Below are 20,083 nucleotides of genomic sequence, written 5' to 3'. Positions count from 1 at the left end.
AAAGCCTGTTCTCATTATTGGAAAGACTGAGCTGTCACACGTGCTGCTAGAGTGGCAGAAGTGGTCTTGACATGGGAGGGGTGGGATGTTTTACCATGAAGTGCCATCCTGGACCAGACTTGAGACAGACTTTCGCTCCTGGAGAGCTCCCCGAGGGCAGGTGGTGAGCACAGCAGCCCAGTGCTGTGCAGTGTGAATGCCAGCTCCCAATACGCGGGGGGCTGGGAGGACAGCGCTGGGAAGAGCTGCCCTGGAGTGGATGCTGAGGCTCAGTATTGGAAGCAGCTTCGAGGCCCCTGGTGCAGCCCAGGAAGGCCTCCCACAGGAGAGTCCTGAGGCATGGAGGCTGCTGAGGACCTGCGGCAGTTTAGCAGAGGAACTTTGTGACCTTAGTGACTTTAATTTTTAATGGATGGCATTTTCTAGAACAATTTTAGGTTCACAGCAAAATGAGCAGAAGGTAAAGCTCCTGTGTACCCCCTGCTCCCCCCTCCTACACACGCAGCCTCCCCTGGTAGAGTGGAGCACATGTGACGGTGATGAACCTGCCTAGACACATCAGTGTCACGCCGGGTCCACAGGTCACGCGAGGGTCACTCTTTGAGTGGGACAGTGTATGGTTTGGGCAGATGTAAAACGTTCTATATTTGCCGTTAGAGTGTCACACAGAAAAGTTTTACTGCCTAAAAATCCTCTCTGCTCCCCCAGTCAATCCCTGCCTCTCTCGTTCTGAGCCCTTGATAACCCCCGCCTTTCCCAGAACATCCTGTGGTTGGATCCTGCAGTGCATGTAGCCGTTGCAGACTGGCTTCTTTCTCTTAGCCGTGTGCATGTGATTTTCTCCAGGTCTCTTCGTGGCTCATTTTCCCCTTCTTCTCTGTCCCTGGCCTCCATCAGGATCTGGAGCAGAAGCTGTCCCTGCAAGAGCAGGATGCAGCGATTGTGAAGAACATGAAGTCTGAGCTGGTGCGGCTCCCTAGGCTGGAACGGGAGCTGAAGCAGCTGCGGGAGGAGAGCGCGCGCTTGCGGTGAGGGGTTGCGGGGGATGGGGCAGCCGCCTCGAGTGAGTCTGGGTTTGTGCGCATGGAGCCCGCCGTGCAGACCCTGTAGGGGCAGGGCTCCCGGGCTCTTGGCCTTATCCCTGGGGTGTGTGGCTATTTGAGTGACTCTTTGTGGCACTGCCAGGGAGATGAGAGAGACCAACGGGCTGCTCCAGGAAGAGCTGGAAGGGCTGCAGAGGAAGCTGGGGCGCCAGGAGAAGATGCAGGAGACACTGGTTGGCTTGGAGCTGGAGAACGAGGTGAGGGCCTGTGTGGTGTGCGGTTCCTGTGGGTGTCCTCTGCCCTGCCTGGAGGAGCCTCGGTATTGTGGTCACACCCACCAGCTGCTCACCTACAAGATGGAGGTTGCTGTGATGGGGTGGGAGGCAGAATCGTGGTCCCCAGAGAGGTCCATGCCTCATCCCCAGAGTCTGTGAACATAGCACCTTCCCTGGCAGGGCGAATGAGGTGACTGGTTAGCTGGCCCACGGCGAGGAAGGGCTCCTGGGCCATCCTGGGGGCTCAGAGTGACGTGAGAGGGACTTGGCAGCTCTTGCTGGGTGTGGAGATGGAGGAGGGGCCACAAGCCAAGGAATGTGGGTGCCTCTGGAAGCTGGAAAGAGCAGGGAAGTGGACTCTCCCCTGGAATCTGCAGAAGGAACACAACCCTGCCAACACCATAGTGTTGTCTCGGGGAGACCCGTTTTGCATTTCTGAACTAAAGTACTATAAAATATTACATTTGTGGGCTTTTTTTTTTTTTTTTTGAGATAGAGTCTCACCCTGTCTCCAGGCTGGAATGCAATGGTGCGATCCCGGCTCGCTGCAACCTCCGCCTCCTGGGTACAAGCGATTCTCCTGCCTCAGCCTCCTGAGTAGCTGGGACTCCAGGCGCCGCCACCACACCCAGCTAATGTTTATATTTTTAGTAGAGACGGGGCTTCACTGTGTGGGCCAGGATGGTCTTGATCTCTTGGAACTCGTGATCCACCCGCCTCAGCCTCCTAAAGTGCTGGGATTATAGACGTGAGCCACCGCCCCCGGCCGGGCTTTTTAAATATTAAAAATTATTTTTGTAGAGATGGGGTCTCCCTGTGTTGCCCAGGCTGGTCCTGAACTCCTGGGCTCAAGTGATCCTCCCGCCTTTGCCTCCCAAAGTGCTGAGATGACAGGCGTGAGCCTCTGTGCCACACCGATTTGTGATGTTTGAAGCCACTTAGTTTGTGGTGATCTGTTTCGGTTGCAGCAGGGAACTGGTACAGAGGGTGAGTCAGAGTGCGTGTGGCACTGTGAGGACTCGGGCTGGCAGGGCCCTGTACTGGGGGTCTTCTGCCTTCACCGTGGCAGTTGGTAGGAAGATTTCAGTGCTGGAAAGCATCCTGCAGTCATGTTGCGGGCAGAGGAGGAAACTGAGGTTCAGAGAAGCTCCCTCTCTTGCCCGGTGCACAGCAAATTTGGACCAGAATTTAGGTCTTCTGGCCCCTGCCCGGGTCCTCTGTCTTTCACGCCATTTCCCTGTGGCCACAGCCACTCCCCTCTGTTCCTGGCACACCTGTGCCGCCTTTCTCCGGTGGTTGTGGGGCCTGGCAGGAGAGCAGACTCCATCTACAGTGCTCTGCAGCTGCCCACCTGTCTGGCTGGCCACTTCCAGAGTCCCCCTTGGGTGGCGTGGCGTTTCTGTCCTCTTCAGAGCTGTGATACAGCCAAGGTCTTTTTGGGGCCTTGGCCCTGTGACCCGCGGTGAGGTGGCTCCCTGCCAGCGGGGGTGTCCGGCAGGGACTCTTCTCTCAGGTGCTGGGTTCTGCCGGAGCTTAGCCTGAAAAGACAGCTCTCATGCGACATCCTTTTCTCTCTCCCGCGGTGTAATTTATTGTTTGATGGTTGAAGAGTTGGGGCTCTCAAGCCACACTCTGTAGTTGGGTGCTTGCTGCTCCATGTCCCTGGGCCAGCTCCTTCACCTCCCTGTCCGTCTCCCCGTCTGCACAGGAAGGGAGTGGTGCTGGTTGCCTTGTCGGGACTGTGAGGCTCACATGAGTCTATGCAAAGTGCTCAGAGGAGTGCCTGGTGCGTAGAGAATGTTCTGTAGCGTTGGCTGTCATATAGTTACTAGTCAAGTGCGTGCCTGTGCATAGGAGGGGCTCTGAGAATACCTGACTGACTTGCCGAGTGGAGCGTTGATAACAGCATGGTGCTTGGCCCTGGGTGGAGGTGAAGCAAGGCCAGAACAAAGGCACAGAGTCCCTGCCCTCAGATTGCTTCCATCCTAGAAGGGTTGTGAGACTCACCTCTTTGGGATGAGGCTCAGCGTGGGACAGGCATGTGACACAGAGGGGTGGGCTGGCCTGTAGGCAGTGATGTCACCCTCCCTCATGCCCCAGGGTGGCTGCTCTCCTCTCCTGGGGCCTGCTGGTCCTGGTCTGCTGTGTGATGGTGGGAAGTTTGGCTCCAGGACTGAGTCTGTCTGCTCCAGGGCTTGGCTCCCTGAGGAGCCCCTGGAAGATGGGAGAGGGATGAGTCCTCATAGCTCAAGCACCTGAGGCTGCTCCCTGGGGCACAGTCAACCCCAGGATCCTTTCTGAAGCTGTCTGCCTTCTCCCTCCACGGCCACACATTGCTTTTAGCTTGCTGGGATTCATACTTGAATTTATGGGGCCAGGAAGGAGTGAGGCAGGAAGTGCCAGTGTGGCTTCTGCAGTTGGGGAATAATAACCTGGCCGCTTCCAAGCAGACTTGGAGCATGTGGCGCCCGGCTCAGAGATGAGGGCAGGCTCTCCTGAGAGGTCAGGGACTTAGCGCCGTGATCATTATTGTCAGTCTTATGTGATAATCCTGTGGCAGGTGATGATGGGGTCTGTGCTTTTGTTGTATTTTCAGAGGCTGCTGGCCAAGCTGCAAAGCTGGGAGAGACTGGACCAGACCACCGGCCTGAGCATCAGGTAGGGAGGGGCAGGTGCCTCGGGGTCCCGCCGTCTTTGAAGGGTCGTCGGGGAAGAGCAGAGCCTGCTTCTGGCTCACCAGCGCTGTCTCCAGCCAGGCATCTCTGTGGCTGGTGGGGGGCATTTGTCCCAGGCTGCTCAGGTTTAATGAGGCCTTTCCCAGTGGATGGGGCAGTGGAACCGAGCGACTCATCCTGCTGAAGCCTTAGTAACATCTTCATTGAGAAGCAGAATATCCACAGCAAACCAGTGGCAGGCGTCTGATTGCCCTGCGTTGCGGGGCTTTGTGAAAGGACTCTTTTTGGTGTGTACTGAGGAAGTAATTGCTTTTGGGGGAAGTCATTTTAGGGAACTATAACCAGTGGAGATGAACTGAGTTTTTAGAATTAAGAAAAACCGACTGTATTAGGCTGTTCTTGCATTGCTATAAAGAAATACTGGAGACTGGGTAATGATGAAGAGAAGAAGGTGGAATTGGCTCACGCTTCTGCAGCTGTACAGGAAGCATGGTGCTGGCATCTGCTTGGCTTCTAGTGAAGCCACAGGGAGCTTTCAGTCATGGCGGAAGGTGAAGGGGGAACAGGCACGCCACATGGCGAAAGCAGGAGCGAGAGAGCGAGAGAGCGAGCGAACGTGCGTAGTGTTGGGAGGGAGGTGCCATGCACTTCTAAATGACCAGATCTCAAGAGAACTCACTATCATGAAGACAGACCCAAGCTATGAGGGATCCGCCCCAGGATCCAAACACTTCCCACCGGGCACCACTTCCAGCACTGGGGATTACAATTCACCATGAGGTTTGCAGCAGGGACACAGATCCAAACGGTTCTCACCCACCATAGTGGAAGACGATTGTCTGGTGCTTGTAGCAGCCTCTTCACCCAGTCTGTGCCAAGCTGAGTGCCAGCACGTGGGTGGAGGTATGTGGGGTGGAGCTGCTGGGCGACCACCCTGGGTGCTGGGGATGGTATTCTTATAGACAGGTAGCTGGAGCGTTCCCAGGTCTGGTCCTGTCTGTCCTCCTGCCCCATCCATCCCAGGGCCCTGCGCTCATCTTTCTCCAGCAGCTGCTCAGTTGGCCTCTGCCCTTCAGCCGCTGTGCCCCTGCAGGTGACCGCCTCCTGGCAGCCCTGTTCTGGGCCCCCCTTCCTGGTTGTCCTGTGTGCACCGGGTCTCGAGGAGGTGCAGGAGCGATGCTTTTGAAGGAGCCATCGGAGCCCGGGGCTCAGGGCCTGTGGTGCGGGTGCCGAGGCGGCCTCTTGTTGTGTTTGCTTGTGAGATTTCAAGGCTTCCCGATTCTTGCCTGTCTTTCCTGCTGTTCTTGGAAACTAGGCTGAGACTGAGACTCTCTGAAAGAGCTATCCTTTGACCACACCGTCCGACTGCTGGTTCTGAAATCCACTACCTTCTCATCAGCATTACTGGCTTCAGTTCTCTGTCACCTGAAAGTGCCTCTTCATTTTCTTTGAGCTTTGCTAAGTCAGAGCACAGTCCGGGCTGCTGTCTCCTCTTGAACTCCCCCTGTAGAACACAGACTTCTGTAGGGCCGGCCTCAGCGGGGCCTAAATGCTTTGTGCTTCTGTCTGTTCTCTGGGCTTATTAATTGCTTGGAAGGCGACCCTTCTGCTCCCAGGCATACTCTGGCCAGATGAGAAACCTCTGTGACTTCTTTCCTGTGAAGGGACATCAGAGGCCCCCACGTGCCTGATGGGCCAGGCCCTGCTGGAGTGTCCAGTGTGCAGTTTGCCCCGGGGCACTGGGTGTCAGTCAGGCACCAGACCTGGTGCAGCTGGCTGCTGTCTCTGGCTGGTTTCAAAGTACTGTGGCTCCTTTCGGCCCTGTTCCCGCATCTGAGCGCCCTGCCTGGGCATGGCTTGTGTGAGGGCGAGCTGGCGTGGGCGTGGCCAGCATGAGGGCAAGCTGGCCCGGGGGTTCTGCCTGCCTGTGTGTTCTGTGTTCACTCTGCCCTCCCTGGTGGCCAGGCCCTGGATGAGGGAGAGGAGGGGTTGGTCTGCAGGGCTGGTGGAGGTGGGCTGCCTGTGCCCACCACCAGCTTAAAGTGGGTGGGAGGCAAGTGGCATGCATGTGTGGCGCCCTGCAGCTTTGATGAGGAACATAGACAGTGCTTCGGAGGCTGGATTCAAGGCCCTCCCCCCCCACCCCCTGTCACCAACAGTAAGATCTGTGTCAAGTCACTGCGCTGCTCTGGGCCAGCGTTCTCTTTATTGAAAGGGGGACATGGAGCTCTTCTCCCCAACTGCGTGTGAAGATCCGACGTGATCGTGTACTTATGGAGGGCCTTGTGAGTTGGAGAGGGCTGGTGCGAGCATCCTCTCTGAGCAGCCGGAGGCTGATGGCCAGGAAGGCAGATGGAGCCGTCCTCACTGTGGGGGTTGACCCCTAGTCTCCTGTGTTGGCCTTGGCCATGGGCCTGGTAGGGGGCAGGTTTCCTCACGTGCTGGGTTGCCTGCCATGCCTGGGCCCCTTCAGGGCTCCCTGCCGCTCCTTGCGTCGTGCTCCACAGGGCGGGTGTCTGAGTGTGGTTCTGCATCAGGCCCGGATCTCGGGTGACTCACGCTCGACGTCAGTGGGGGTGGTGCTCATGCCGCAGTCCGTGGGAATGCAGGCTGGCGGTGCTGAATACAGCTCATAGAATCACCGGGAGGGTTTGGTAAACGTGTGCATTTCTGGCTGCGCACAGTGGCTCACACCTGTAATCCCAGTGGTTTGGGAGGCTGCAGCAGGGGGATTGCTCGAGCCTAGATGTTTGAGATTAGCCTGGGGAACGTAGTTGAGACCCTGTTTGTACCAAAACAAAACAAAACAAAACAAAAATTAGCTGTGCTCAGTGGTGTGCACCTGTAGTCCCAGCTACTCAGGAGGCTAAGGTGGGAGGATCACCTGAGCCCAGGAGGTCAAGGCTGCAGTGAGCTGTGATTGCACCACTGCACTCCAGTGACTGAGTGAGTCCCTGTCTCTAAAAAACAAAAACCAGAGTAGATTTCTGAGTAAACCTGAGATGCACTGGGCTTTCTTTTCTGTTTTTAGGGACCAGGTTTGGGGTAGTTCTTAGGGATTTCTGAAGCCCATGTCTGGCAGCATTAAATGTGGTGATGAAATGGGCAACAGGGACACAGATGCGGTGAGAAGCTGGGGCCATGGGGGCCACGGGGGCCATGGCTGCCGCTTGTGGTCCCTGTGGGAGGGCTGAGTGCACTTGCTGTTCGTGTGTGGAGACATGCGTGCCTCTGTGGGCGAGCTTGGGGATCCCCTTCTCTCAGCCATGGGGACCTGAGGTGACATCAGATGTCCTGGAAGCAGAGGGCTCTGTGGCTGGGAGTGCCCTGGGCCTGTGCCGGGTGGGCTGGCGTCTGCTTGCCTTCGGGCCCCGGCTTTGCTGGGATTTGGGGCTTGCCGAGGCCCCCGTCCCCGTGGGTGCAGAGGAGCTCCTGCCACTAGGTGGTGCCCCCACCTTGGTGATCCTTCCCACAGCGGCTTCCCTTGGGTCTCTCTGGCCTGGTGGACTGCTGCTGTCCCACCATGGGACTTGCTTGCCAACACCGGGGTTTTGGTCAATGGGGATATGAGGGGCTTGTGGCCACTGTTCCTGACTGCCTTCAGGGGGGCGCTTCTGGCTGTCCCATGCCTGCCTGCCTTGTTTCTGACCAGTGTCCTGGGGCCCTCAGGCCTGTGGGCTGTGGGCTGTGAGCTCCTGGCATTGAGGCCAGACGTCCTCTGCATGGGCCCTTCCCTAAGGACAGGGCGCTGACGTCCTGCAGTCCTCAGAGGGCTCTTCGCCTCGCCATGGGCTTGGATGAACCCTGACTGAGCTCCAGGAGAGAGTGGCCTGGTCACCCTCTTCCCCATGTGGGGCTTCTTATGTCTTAGGAGAGGAGGGTGCAGGCTGGCTGGGGTGAGTCAGTGAAACCATGGGAAGACCCTGTGTAACGAGGTCCTTATGTGTCACACAGACCTGGGCACATGTGACGTGTGCAGCACACGGGGTCATGCAGGCTGGGGGCATGTTAGTTTCTACGACTTTGAAGTCACAGGCAGGGAGGGACACAGTATGTGGATGAGCCTGCCTGAACACACATGTGGGGAAGGGCAGGATGCCAGTGCTGGGAGTGTGGTGTGGACACCCTCATCCTTAGGGTGCTGGAAGTTGGGCTGAGGGAGTTAACAGCAGTGCGAGGCGTGTGTCTGGAGGCAGCGATGTGATCAGCTTGGTCTCCCAGGAGCGTGGTCTGTCTTGGGGAATGACTTACGGGTGAGGAAAGTGGATGCCAGCATACACCCTTTGAGGTACATGTCATCCTCTGCAAGACCTCAGGGGCACAGGAGGAGAAGGAGGAGTAATAGAGAGAGGCCAGTGGGAAAGGTGGTGTGAGGCTGGAGGCCATCTGGGAATGCAGGGTGCTTGCTTCTCTTTGGAAAATCACCTGTTTCAGTAGAATGAAAGGGGGTGCAGGCCACCTCCGTAGGCGAACAGCACAACCATTTGTAACAATCCAAAACTCGTTTGTGATTGAAAATTCTCAGCAAGCTAGGAAGGGAAGAGAACTTCCTCAACCAGGAAAAAGACACCTGCAGAAAACCACAGCTGATATAATACAAGGTGAGACTGGCTGCATCCCTGACACGGAGACCAGGCAGAGTGTCTCTTCCCATCACCCCTGGTCGCACTGTACTGGAGATAGTCACCAGTATAATTAGGGAAGCAAAAGGGAAAGATGGACAGACTGGAAAGGAGGAAGTATAACTACCTGGAGACAACATAATTATCTATAGAAATTCCCAGGGAATAAATGACAAGCCAGTAGGACTAAACCGCGAGGTTTACAGGGTCATGGGATACAAGGACAATGTACCAAAATAGGTTATGTTTCTGTATACTAGCAGTGAGCCACTTGAAGTACATACCACATATAATGGCATCAAAGTCCTTGAAATATTAGGAATGCATATAAGAAAATCTGTGTAAGATTTGTACGCTGAGAAGTTTAAGACGCAACTGAGACATTAAAGATCACCTAACATAGAAAAGTGGAGACATTGTGAGAGGAGAAATGAACTCTTTTCCCCCCTGCTCTCACACAGCCTCTCACACCAGATACTGGAAGGTTTCCCCCACACCAAGCAGTTCTCCGGGGGTCACCAGCTGGGTGTCTTGCAGCCTCATCTGCACACTGTCTGCCTGGAGTTCCATCAGCTTCCACCGGGTCAGGGCCCAGTCCCACATGTCTGTGCCCCCTTCAGATTCCAGGTGCAAGGAGTTGGCCGGCATCTCTGCTTCGTTTTACTGTTTTCTTCTCTTCCTCTTTCACTGACGTCAGCTGTACTTCTAACTGACAGGCTATTAAACGAGGCTCCTGCTACCCACTCCTTGGGTTTCATTAATTTGCTAGTGTGGCTCACAGAACTCAGGAAGACGCTTTGTTATGTTTAGTCATGTGTTATAAAGGATGTTACGAATAATACAGTGAACAGGTTGGCAGAGTGAGGTATGGGGAGAGGCGCGGAGCTTCCATGCTCTCTCTGGGCACACCACCCTCCAGGAGCCTCCGTGTGTGCAGCTCTGAACCCTGGGCTTATTTATGGGTTTTTATGGAGGCTTCATCACAGAGGCGTGATTGATTACACCATTGGCCGTTGGAAACCAACTCACCCTTTGGCCCCTCTCCCCTCCTAGGAGGTTGAGGGGTGGGACTCAAAGTCCCAACCCTCTAATCCCACGTTGGTGTTTCGGATGACCACCCTATCTGAAGCTGCCTGGGGGTTGCCAACCAGCACTCAGCTCATTAGTTCACAGGAGACACTCTTCTCACTCCAGATAAGGAGCTGCATGTATGTCAGGGAACAGAAAGACCAAATATATTTTAGAGTATCATAAAGGTACTGTGGTCGTGTATTGGAAGATTCATTATTGTTAAGATGGCAGTTTGCTCAAATTGACCCAAATATAGTCCCAATCAAAGTCCCAGCAGAAATTGATGAACTGATCTCTAAAATTTCTTTTTTTTTTTTTCTGAGATGGAATCTCACTCTGTCACCCAGGCTGGAGTGCAGTGGCGTGATCTTGGCTCACTGCAACCTCTGCCTCCTGGGTTCAAGCGATTCTCCTGCCTCAGCCTCCCCACGAGCTGGGACTACAGGCATGGACCACCATGCTTAGCTAATTTTTGTATTTTTAGTAGAGACGGGGTTTCGCCATGTTGGCCAGGCTGGTCTTGAACTCCTGACCTCAAGTGATCCACCCGCCTTGGCCTCCCAAAGTTCTGGGATTACAGGCGTGAGCCACTGCGCCCGGCTGACAATTTCAAAAATTTCTATGGGAATGTAAAGCACCTATAAATTGTTATAGCCATAACAGTTTCGAAAAAGAACAAGTTATACGGCTTACACTGGCCAATTTCAAGACACGTTGTAAATTGCATAAATCGAGACACTGTGGTATTAAGTATAGACATATGTAAATCAACAGAACAGAGTAGAACATTCAGAAATGATTGACGAATACAATGTTGATTGTTGTCAGAGTGTCCAGGTAATTCAGTGGGAGAAAGAATCTTTTCACTGTGCGTGGCAAACCAGTAGGCTGTTCGTGGTGAGGATGAGCCTTAACACCTGCCTCGTGCCGGACACAAGATTTAACTCAAATGACGCCTCTGCGTCATTTGTGTAAAAGTCACAAAATCTGGAAGCTAGGGTTTGGCAAAGCGGTCTTATGATACAACGAGCATGAACCGTAAATGAAAAAATTGATAAATTAGACTTCATCAAAATTGAAAACTTCTGCTCTCAAAAGACACAAAGTGAAAAGGCAGACCATAGACTAGGGAAATATTTGCGAGATATTAACATGTATCTGACCAACGATGTGCTCCAGGATAGAGAAAGAACTCTTGCAAATTAGTAAGATTACCATAGTTTAGAAAATGGCCAGAAGGCTTTTAACAGATACTTTATTTATTTTTTAGATGATGGAATCTCGCTCTGTCGCCCAGGCTGGAGTACAGTGGCACGATCTTGGCTCACTGCAACCTCCGCCTCCCAGGTTCAAGCAATCCTCCAGCCTCAGCCTCCTGAGTAGCTGGGGTTCCAGGCATCACCACACCCGGCTAATTTTTGTGTTGTTTTTTTTTTTTTTTTTTTTTTTTTTTTTTTGAGACGGATTCTCGCTCTGTCGCCCAGGCTGGAGTGCAGTGGCACAATCTCGGCTCACTGCAAGCTCTGCCTCCCGGGTTCACGCCATTCTCCTGCCTCAGCCTCTCTGAGTAGCTGGGACTACAGGCGCCCGCCACCGCGCCCGGCTAATTTTTTTTTTTGTATTTTTAGTAGAGACGGGGTTTCACCGTGGTCTCGATCTCCTGACCTCATGATCCGCCTGCCTCGGCCTCCCAAAGTGCTGGGATTACAAGCGTGAGCCACTGCGCCTGGCCCATTTTTGTGTTTTAATAGAGACAGGTTTCACCATGTTGGCCAGGCTAGTCTCAAACTCCTGACCTCAGGTGATCTGCCTGCCTTGGCCTCCCAAAGCGCTGGGATTACAGGTGTAAGCCACTGCACCTGGCCTGCTTTTAACAGATACTTTACAAGAGAAGGTATATAGATGGTAAATAAGGACATGAAAAGATGGTCAACATTGTTAGTTATTAGGGGAATGCAAATTAAGACTCTAATCGCCTAACAGGGTTCTTCTTGCTGCCCAGAAAGCCAATGCACCGAGAACGGCAGGTGTGGCAGCAGAGAGGGAGTTTAATGATTGCAGAGCCAGCCGAGGGAGGTGGACGGGAGATAACTCTCACATCTGTCTCCCTGAGAATTCGGAGGCGATGGCTTGAGGGTGTTTTGGCGGGCAGTGGCCTAGGGAGTGGTGAATGCTGGTTGGTTGTGCTGGGGATGCAATCATAGGGGTGTCAGGACTGTCTCCGTGCAGCTGAGTCAGTTCCTGGGAGGTGGGGTCACAGGTCCAGGTGGCATCTCTTGATCTGCTGAAATGCTAAATCTGAAAAATATCCCAAAGACCAGTTTTTTAGGTTTCACAGCAGTGATGTCTGTAGGAGCCGTTAAGGAAGTTCCGAATCTGACAACATCTGGTTACGTGACTCCGGGCAGCAGGCACCGTAGAAGTGCAAGCTAAGTAAGCACTGACAGGCCGTAGTTTACCTGTGCCTGTTCTTTAGCAAAGTTCAGGCCCCTGTAGTAATGCCAGTCTTAATCTCCAAACAAGGACGGGTGTCATTTTTCCTTGCCTTGAAGTTTAACTATAAACTACATTCCTCTCATAGTTATCTTGGCCTCTGTAGTAGAATAAGAAAAAAAAAAAAGATCCTGTGAGGTTAGAAGCAAGACGGAGTCAGTAATGTAGATTTCTCTCGTTACTTAGAATTCTGTCAAGGCGGTTTCAAGACCACAGTGAAATGCCACTAGGCACCCAATAAAATGGCTAAAATTAAGCAGACTGACCATCCTGACTGCTGGCAGAGATGCAGAGCAGCCAGGCCTGTTGCCCCTGGGAGTAGGAAGTGGTGTGGCCACTTTGGAAATGGTTTGGTAGCTTTGTACACACTTACGGTATGACCCTGCAGTTCCATTCCTCGGTATTTAACCTAAGAGAAACCCAAGAGAAAATGTGGCCTCATGAAAACTTGTACAGGAATGTTTGTAGGAGCCTTATTCTAATAGTCTGGGAGCGGGAACAACTCAGGTGCCTGTCAGCAGGTGAAGGGATGCGTGGACCGTGGTGTCTCCACACAGTGTAACGCGCGGTAGCGGCGGTGCTTGGAAACATGAACGGGTCTCTCTTGCTGAGTGAAGGAAGGCAGACTTACTGAGTTTCTACTGACTATACCATCCCACTGATTTGAACTTTTTAAAAAGGTAAAACCGAGCAACAGTGACAGAAAGCAGGTCAGTGATCCCTGGAGTCTCGTGCTGGGATATGATTGGGGTCTTATGGGGTGCTAGAAATACCCTTTGGCATAACGGAGGTGATCGCTGCACAGGTGTACACGCAGCAAAGCTCATGACAGTGCTCTTGTCAAACTGTTCACGTATGCAGATCATACCTCACTCAAGCTGGCATTTCAACAGCAGACGGTCAGCTCTTCGGATTAGCTGTGAGGGGAAGGAAAATTCCTTAGTGGCGACTTGGACTGAATTGGAGAGTGGCCTGGGGGTACTGTTTAAGCCAGCCTTCATTTGGGGAGGGACCCATCCCCTGAGTTCATAGAAGGCCCACGGCCATGGCTGCCTGCACCTCCTGGGTCTTTGGCGCATCACAGGAGTGCTGTGAGGAGTGGCAGCATGTGCGGTCAGGTGCAGGCTGCAGAGGGTCAAGGAGTTTCACATTTGATTAAAAGCAGAACAAGCTACATAAATGCAAATGAATGGAATGAAAAGTGGAACGTGGTCTTCCTTTCCTGCCCTCCCTGGTGACCTCACTCAGGGCTGGGTGCCCCGTGTCACAGCTTCCTGGCCATCGTCACCTTGTGTTCTCAGTATTCCTCGGGGGCTGTTCCAGAATAGAACTGATTGCCCCGGAGGTGGGCAGCAGGGCATGCTGTGCTTGGCCCCAGTTCGTCTTTCTAGGCAATGCCTGATGAGTTTCCTGTGTGTTGTTCTGGAAATGTGTGTACATAGAAGCTCTTTTTTTTTTTTTTTTTGAGACAGAGTCTCGCTCTGTCGCCCAGGCTGGAGTGCAGTGGCGTAATCTCGGCTCACTGCAAGCTCCACTTCCCAGGTTCACGCCATTTTCCTGCCTCAGCCTCTCCGAGTAGCTGGGACTACAGGCGCCCGCCACCACGCCCGGCTAATTTTTTTGTATTTTTAGTAGAGACGGGGTTTCACCGTGGTCTCAATCTCCTGACCTCATGATCCGCCCGCCTCAGCCTCCCAAAGTCCTGGGATTACAAGTGTGAGCCACCGCGCCTGGCCAGAAGCTCTTTATGTACTCCCGTCACCTTTTAAAATTGGGGCTCCTTCCACAGTTTTATTCTGCAACTGTTTTCACTCAGTTTTTGACAGTTTTTTGGCCCCAGCACAGGCTGGTCTGCTGAACTACTTTAAAGAGCTGCGGGGTGTGCTGGAGTGCAGACGGACTCAAACTCCAGCAGCCCCTGTTGATGGACACTTAGGGTGTTTCCAGCTTCTTTCCCCAATTAGCCATGCTATGCTGGTTGGGTAAATTCTTAAAAGGAGAATTTTTAGTTCAAAAGAGATGTGTGTTTGAGACTCCTAGCTGATGCCACACCGCCCTCCCGAAAAGCATGAGTGCTGTGCGCTCCCGTCACGGCGTGTGACTGCTGTCACCTAATTGGGGTGGTGTGCTTTCAACGTTTCTAGAGAGATTCAGCTCGAAGTCACAGTACAGTGAGGAGAGCAGCCATCTTCAAAGGCTTGGCTTTTCAAAAATGTCATTTAGCAGCTCCCACTGAGGGGGACCCTATGAAATAGGAAGGGAGTGGGTGTCAAGGCCTGTAGCCGAGTCTCCACTTTAGGGAGGAAATCATTTGCTCGTGGCCAAGATGCTGCTGTTATGTGGCTCCTTGCCTGTCTGGTTGTGCCTCAATCTGGCCTTGCTTCCCATCCCGCCGGGTAGGCATTGTACCCGTCGGCAGGGGCAGGCCTGAGGGGGGTGAGGAGGGGCTGCAGAGGAGGCTGGGCTGGGGAGATGGGAGGTGGGCATTGCTGGCTCAGAGGCCTGGCAGCTATGCCCACCTGGAATTGCTGACCCATCCCCTGTAGTCAAATCTGGGCACCTGTCAGTGCTGACCTGGACATTTTCCCAAAAACATTTGTAGACTGGCCAGATGACAAGTCTCAGGGGCCAGCTTCCCTGATGTGTGAGGCCAATTAGAAGGACAGTGAGGGGATGCATGATTTTCCTCTAAGGAAAGGTCTAATTGACCAGCCAGCCTGGACAGTTTTATTATCCTAGTTACCGTGCGCGTGATTTGTAATTACCCGGCTGATGAGTTGATCAATACCAGATGCCCTGGTGGTGCTTGGGAAGGCGGGCGACTGTCAGGTATGTTGGTCCATTTTAATTGGCGCCGGTTTGGTTTTCTTTGGGGCATGGGAGGAGGAGGAGGAGGGAGAGAAGCGTTTGACCTTCTGGCTACTTGTGTGAGCACGGCCCTTTCTTCTGGGCCTGCATGCCAGATGCCTCGTGGTCTGGGCCACGTTTCCCCTTTTGGTTTGTTCATTCGTTCACTCATTTGTTCACCATGAGCTGCCCTTGTGGAGCCCATAATCTGGAGGGAGAAGGATCCCTCAGGCCTGTGCTTCTGTGGTGTGCAGGTCCCAGGACCCTGGAGCTGGAGAGTGGCGAGTGTGCTTCCCTCCAGAGGTGCAGGCCAGGGTGGGGCATGAGCCAGGTTCCCAGTTCCGTCCGAGCACGGTGCCTGCCATCTCTCCTCCTCTCAACCCCAGCTCCTCCTGTGGCTGAGTCCTGGCCGCTTTCTGCCTTGGGGTTGTGTTGGTTGTCCGTAAAGTCATCCTCAATCCTGAGCATTGTGAGTTAAGAGCCGGGGTCTCCCTTTAGTGCCTGAGCCGGACGTGCAGTAGGCGTGTGCTGAGCCTTTGAAGAGTGGAGGACCGAGCGAGGGCGTCTCTGTGCCTTGCAGGTGGTGGTGATGTATGGGCGGAGCCTCCGGCGCTCTTGGCTGCTGTGACAGGGCCCCCCTGGGGTCCTGCACTATCCCAGAGAGACCCCCCAAAGCAAGGCCAGCAGAGAGCTTCCTGACAGCTGCCTTGCTTTGGTGACGGCCCTGGCTGGGGTGCAGCCTGTGCCCCTCTCCGCCCCTTTGTGAAGTTTCAGATGGGCGTTCCCAGCAGTGCTAACAGGCTCACGCCTCCCTCGGGCTTCATTCCAGGTAGGGTGGGGCAGGCTGGAGACTGTCAGTCTGGGGGCGGTGCTGTGGGCATCTGAACCCCATAGGGAGAGGCGAGAGAAGGGCTTCCCAGAAGAGACCGTTGGGCTCCACCCCCGCATGTGCGTGGCTGCACGGACAGCGGAGTGCTCCGAGGCCTGTCCAGGTGGAAACGCTGTGGGTCTCACTTGGTCTCGGAGCACTTCTTGGGGCTTTTCTGCAAGCTTTGTAGATAGGGCTCTTCTACTTGCAGGTCTCTGTTTAAATTGATTTTAAAAAGTCTAAGGCCAGATAGTGACAGGCTTTAGACAAGTCTGGCTGCCGTAGGTTCCAGGATTTATTTTAGAGGAGGCGGTGGCATCCCTGGTGGTAGCTGGGCTGGTTTTTACTCCTGGGTGCTTACTGGGGTCCTGTTGTATGCTGTCCCCGCCTTGTGGGCTAGGGGCTCCCAGGGTGTCCAGGTCCCTACTTTAACAGGTAGAGTAGGGGGTGCCCTGGCGTGGAATGGAGGAAGGGTCTGGGCAGCTTTGTGACAGGGCTGGTAGAAGGGGGATTTTGACAGGCGGCTTGAAGCCAGCGTCAGCTGAGGGCCAGAGGCAGAGAAGCTGAAGGCCTCCCCTGGGCAGCCCGCCACTACCTGCCCTTCTCTCCGAGGACTTCCCAGCAGTGCCGTGGCCTTCGGAGAGCTGGGGTCTCAGGCAGGTTATGGGGAGTTGCACAGCTCCCCACCCAACATTCCTCAACGTCAGCTTTGGGGCTGTGAGGTGTGACTTCTACAGGATCACCTGGGGTCACTCCCTGCAGCCAGCTGTAGCTGTCATTTGTGTCAGGAGCTGCTGGTCTTGCCTGCACCACCCACCCTTCCCACCCTCCACCTACCCTGCATGGCCTGGGTTCTTGGGAGGAACAGGAGATCCTGAGCTGTTGAATTCCTGGAACACGTGGTCATTCGGCACCTGTATCCTGCTCCTCCCAGCTCCTGCACGCTTCTCACTGGTGTGGTCGCCTGGAATCAGGTGCCCTGATTCTGCTGGACAGGTGGGAGGGGAGCCTGGGCCGAGGGATGGACCAGCCTTTGCATGCTCAGTGGCTGCAGGGGGGCCGTGTGCATGAAGCAGGCAGTCCTCGTGGTAGCACTGTTTGTGCAGAGCCGCGTTGGGGAGAGTGGGCTTGCATTAACAGAAGTGCTGTGAGATGATCACTTCATCACAAGCCAGTCAGCACCAGCCTGTGGGGCGGCTGATGTGGACTAAGTGATCTGACTTTCCTGGCTTTTGGTTGACGATGTTTCCACTGTTATCCAGGTGCAGAGCTCTGATCTCCCACGGTCAGAAGTACCGTGTGCGTGTCTCACCTGGGCAGAATGCAGAGACCTTCACCGGCAGCTGTGCATGGACCCTGGGGCTCTGTTACACAGCCAGGTGCTGAGGGGCAGGGCTCCAAGCCAGGCTAGCAAACCTTCCTTAGACCCCATGTGTGCAGGCCTGGTGCCTGGTGTCAGGGACCCAGTGGAGAACAAGATCAGGCTGTTGCCATGGGACTTTGGTCTGGTGGGGAGTCCTGAGAAGGACGTGGATGAGGGGGGAAGACATTCCAGGTGAATGCAAGTGTCCACCCTGCATTCCAGGGTGGCAGGTGGTCCGGGGCAGGTGTGGGGTGGTTGGGTGGGTGCCCCGCATGCTATGTTAGCATAGGGTGGTGCACACCTGGCTGGCAGGCCTTGCTCCTGCTCTTCGCCCCCAACCTGTCGAGGGTGCGCCCTGGGAGGGGGTGGAGGAAGGAGGGCATGCATGGGAAGAGCTCTGAGACCCTTGGCCTCAAGCAGAGTGTTGGGCAGTTGCCCCTCCCCTGCCCTCGGGCCTTTGTGAGTGTGGCTTCCTGGAACTCTGGGGGATTTGTCACCAGTGATTGCAGGGGGCTCTCCCGTCCCTTTCATCCAGGATTCACTGTCTGCCCTAAGCTGGGGGCTGGTCCAGCTGACCTGGATGGTGCAGAGTGTGGGCGCTGCTGGCCAGCGTGGCGTTGGGAAGCACCTAGGTGGGTGGTGGGTTGGGTTGTGGCCTTACCGCGGAGTCTGGGCTGCAGCCGAGGAAGCCGTCTGCTAGGACCAGGACTCTGGGTTTGGGAGGCTGGCGATCTCGGCCCAGCAGTTCAGTGGCTGCCCGGTGTGTCTGCCTGGCCTGGCCCTTGTCTGGTTTCCATTGTCTGGGAGGCACCCCTGCCCTTGCCAGGCAGGGCACTGTGGGGGCGCGGATGCGGAGTGGAAGACTGCTGATTCAGGAATCGAAACTCCGGGGCATCCGTGTAGCAGAGTGATTCTAAGATGATTAAGAAAACCATCAATGATTTAAAGAAAGTGTTCACTGCAGTCCTTATTGAGTGGTTTGCCGCGTGCAGGGCGTGTGGGGGTGGCGCACCGGGCTGCAGGCGCCCTTCATGACGGCAGGCAGGGGACCTCCTAGGAGTCTTGGCTGTGACACGTGAGGTGTGAAGGCTAGAAAGGTGAACGTGTGGAATCTGTGACCCAGAAGTAACAAACTCCTTTCTTGGAAAGCAGTTAGGTATTCCATTCCTTAGTTCATATGCCGCCATTTAAAAAGGCCAAAACCAGAGGCCTAGAGAATGTACCTGGAAGTTGCAGTGAGACCGTTTTTGATCATTGTGGCCTTTCCGGGGGTCAGTTTCCTCGCTTTGGAAATGCCATTTTGGCAGGGATCTGCTGTGGGGCATCTCCGTGCAGGTGGAATTGGAGCTGCACATCTTTCTCAGGCTGGCATCATACAGGCCCCAGTGCACTCCGGCAGGGAGGGGCAGCCCCCTCCTGGATAGCCCTGCCCAAGGCTGGGAGGACTGTGAAGGCGGGAACCCGCTGCCTGACCTCAGCCTGTCGGGCCCCACAGCGTGTCTCTCTGTGAACTGGTCGCCGGCGTCCTGTGGCCTGTGTGTCCTCCGGGTGGCTGGAGCTTTGGAACTCTATTCTGTAGCTTGGAGCTCGTGAGCCCCAAAGGGCAGGGGCCTGGTTCCTCGCCCATCCTTTCCCAGCCTGATGGCCTGTGCTTGTGGACCATACGTGGGCACCTGCTTTAACACCTGGAGGAGTAGGGGCCACCAAGAGCATGTGGCTCTGGGCCTCCCTGGGAGAGTCACTCAGTGGCAGGAGAACTGAGTGGGACACATCAGGGAGTGTCTGTCTCATGGACGCCTGTTGGCCTGCAGCCTGGAGAGGGGGCCGGAAGTGTGTGTTCTGTGCTCTTGACCCCCAGGAAGCACTCGCCTCTGTTGAAAGCATCGTGCCGCAAAGCACGATTGCTCTCCCGGGTGGACGGCCATCACGGGCTCCTTGCTCTGGCGATGCCAGCGCTCCTGGTGTCGTGTGTGGCCGGCTCCCCCTTGTCTCAGCCGTGGGCTTAGAGCAGGCCAGGTGCTCAGGCAGTGGTTTTGTTGCTTGAAGGGGGGTGCGTACCTGGCTGCAGCCTGTGGAGAGCGTGAATGGCTGGCAGAAGCCAAGGCGGGCTCTTGGGAGATGAGAGCAGGCAGCTGGCCTGGAGGCTTCCATGGGGCTGGTCAGCTCCTGCTGGCTCTTCCTGGTACAAATCCACGCTGGGCTGGGTGCCTTGGCTCACACCTGTAATCCCAGCACTTTGGGAGCCTGAAGTGGGAGGATCGCTTGAGCCTGGGAGTTCAAGACCAGCCTGGGCAACATTGTGAGACCCTATCTCTATTTTTAAAAATAAAAATATAAAGATAACCCTCCCTCCAAAAAAAAACCCAAACTCATGGTGGACCTTGGGATGGGCAGGGGTGCTTGTGGGGCAGAACTGGGTGTGGTTGTGCCATCCTGGGCCTGTTCCCAGGCCTGCTCCTAGAGGAGGGGCTGATGGGCCCTGTGGGTGCAGGGAGATGGGGCCAATAACAGGCTGGGGCCTGGGGGCTGGAACTCGGAGGCTAGGACCAGTTTTGGCTCAGATAGGGAGGGGTTGTGAACTCTGTTTTGGGAATGTGTGTTTGAAGTGTCAGTGATGTAGCCAGAAGGAGGTGTCAGACAGCAGCCGATGTCAGGCCTGCATGGCTCCTAGAGGAGCCCTAGGGCTGGCCTGCCCAGTGAGGGGCAGGGATGAGCCGGCCTAGGGGAGTGGCAGAGCCGGAGGAGCAGATAGCTGGCCCGAGTCTGGAGGGATTTTGGTGTTTGCAGGTGGCTTTGAGCCTGAGGGCCAGTGCCCCACTGAGTCAG

At 55.0% G+C, this 20,083-nt stretch overlaps 1 protein-coding gene across 4 annotated transcripts in view; it reads left to right on the top strand.

Moving 5' to 3' along the window:
* Positions 1-20,083, top strand: part of MAD1L1 (mitotic arrest deficient 1 like 1) — a 408,034-nt gene that overhangs the window by 15,743 nt on the left and 372,208 nt on the right. For all 4 annotated transcript variants that reach the window (XM_030801339.1, XM_030801341.1, XM_030801338.1 and 1 more), the window contains 3 exons: positions 898-1,028; positions 1,186-1,300; positions 3,915-3,976. In XM_030801339.1, the coding sequence (XP_030657199.1) occupies positions 898-1,028; positions 1,186-1,300; positions 3,915-3,976 (308 nt within the window). The remainder of the gene's footprint in view (positions 1-897; positions 1,029-1,185; positions 1,301-3,914; positions 3,977-20,083) is intronic.

Source organism: Nomascus leucogenys, chromosome 20, assembly GCF_006542625.1.
Source record: "Nomascus leucogenys isolate Asia chromosome 20, Asia_NLE_v1, whole genome shotgun sequence".
In the NCBI taxonomy this organism is placed as follows: Eukaryota; Metazoa; Chordata; class Mammalia; order Primates; family Hylobatidae; genus Nomascus; species Nomascus leucogenys.
Note: the sequence above shows the minus strand (reverse complement) of the source record. Positions and strands in the feature narration are given on the sequence as shown.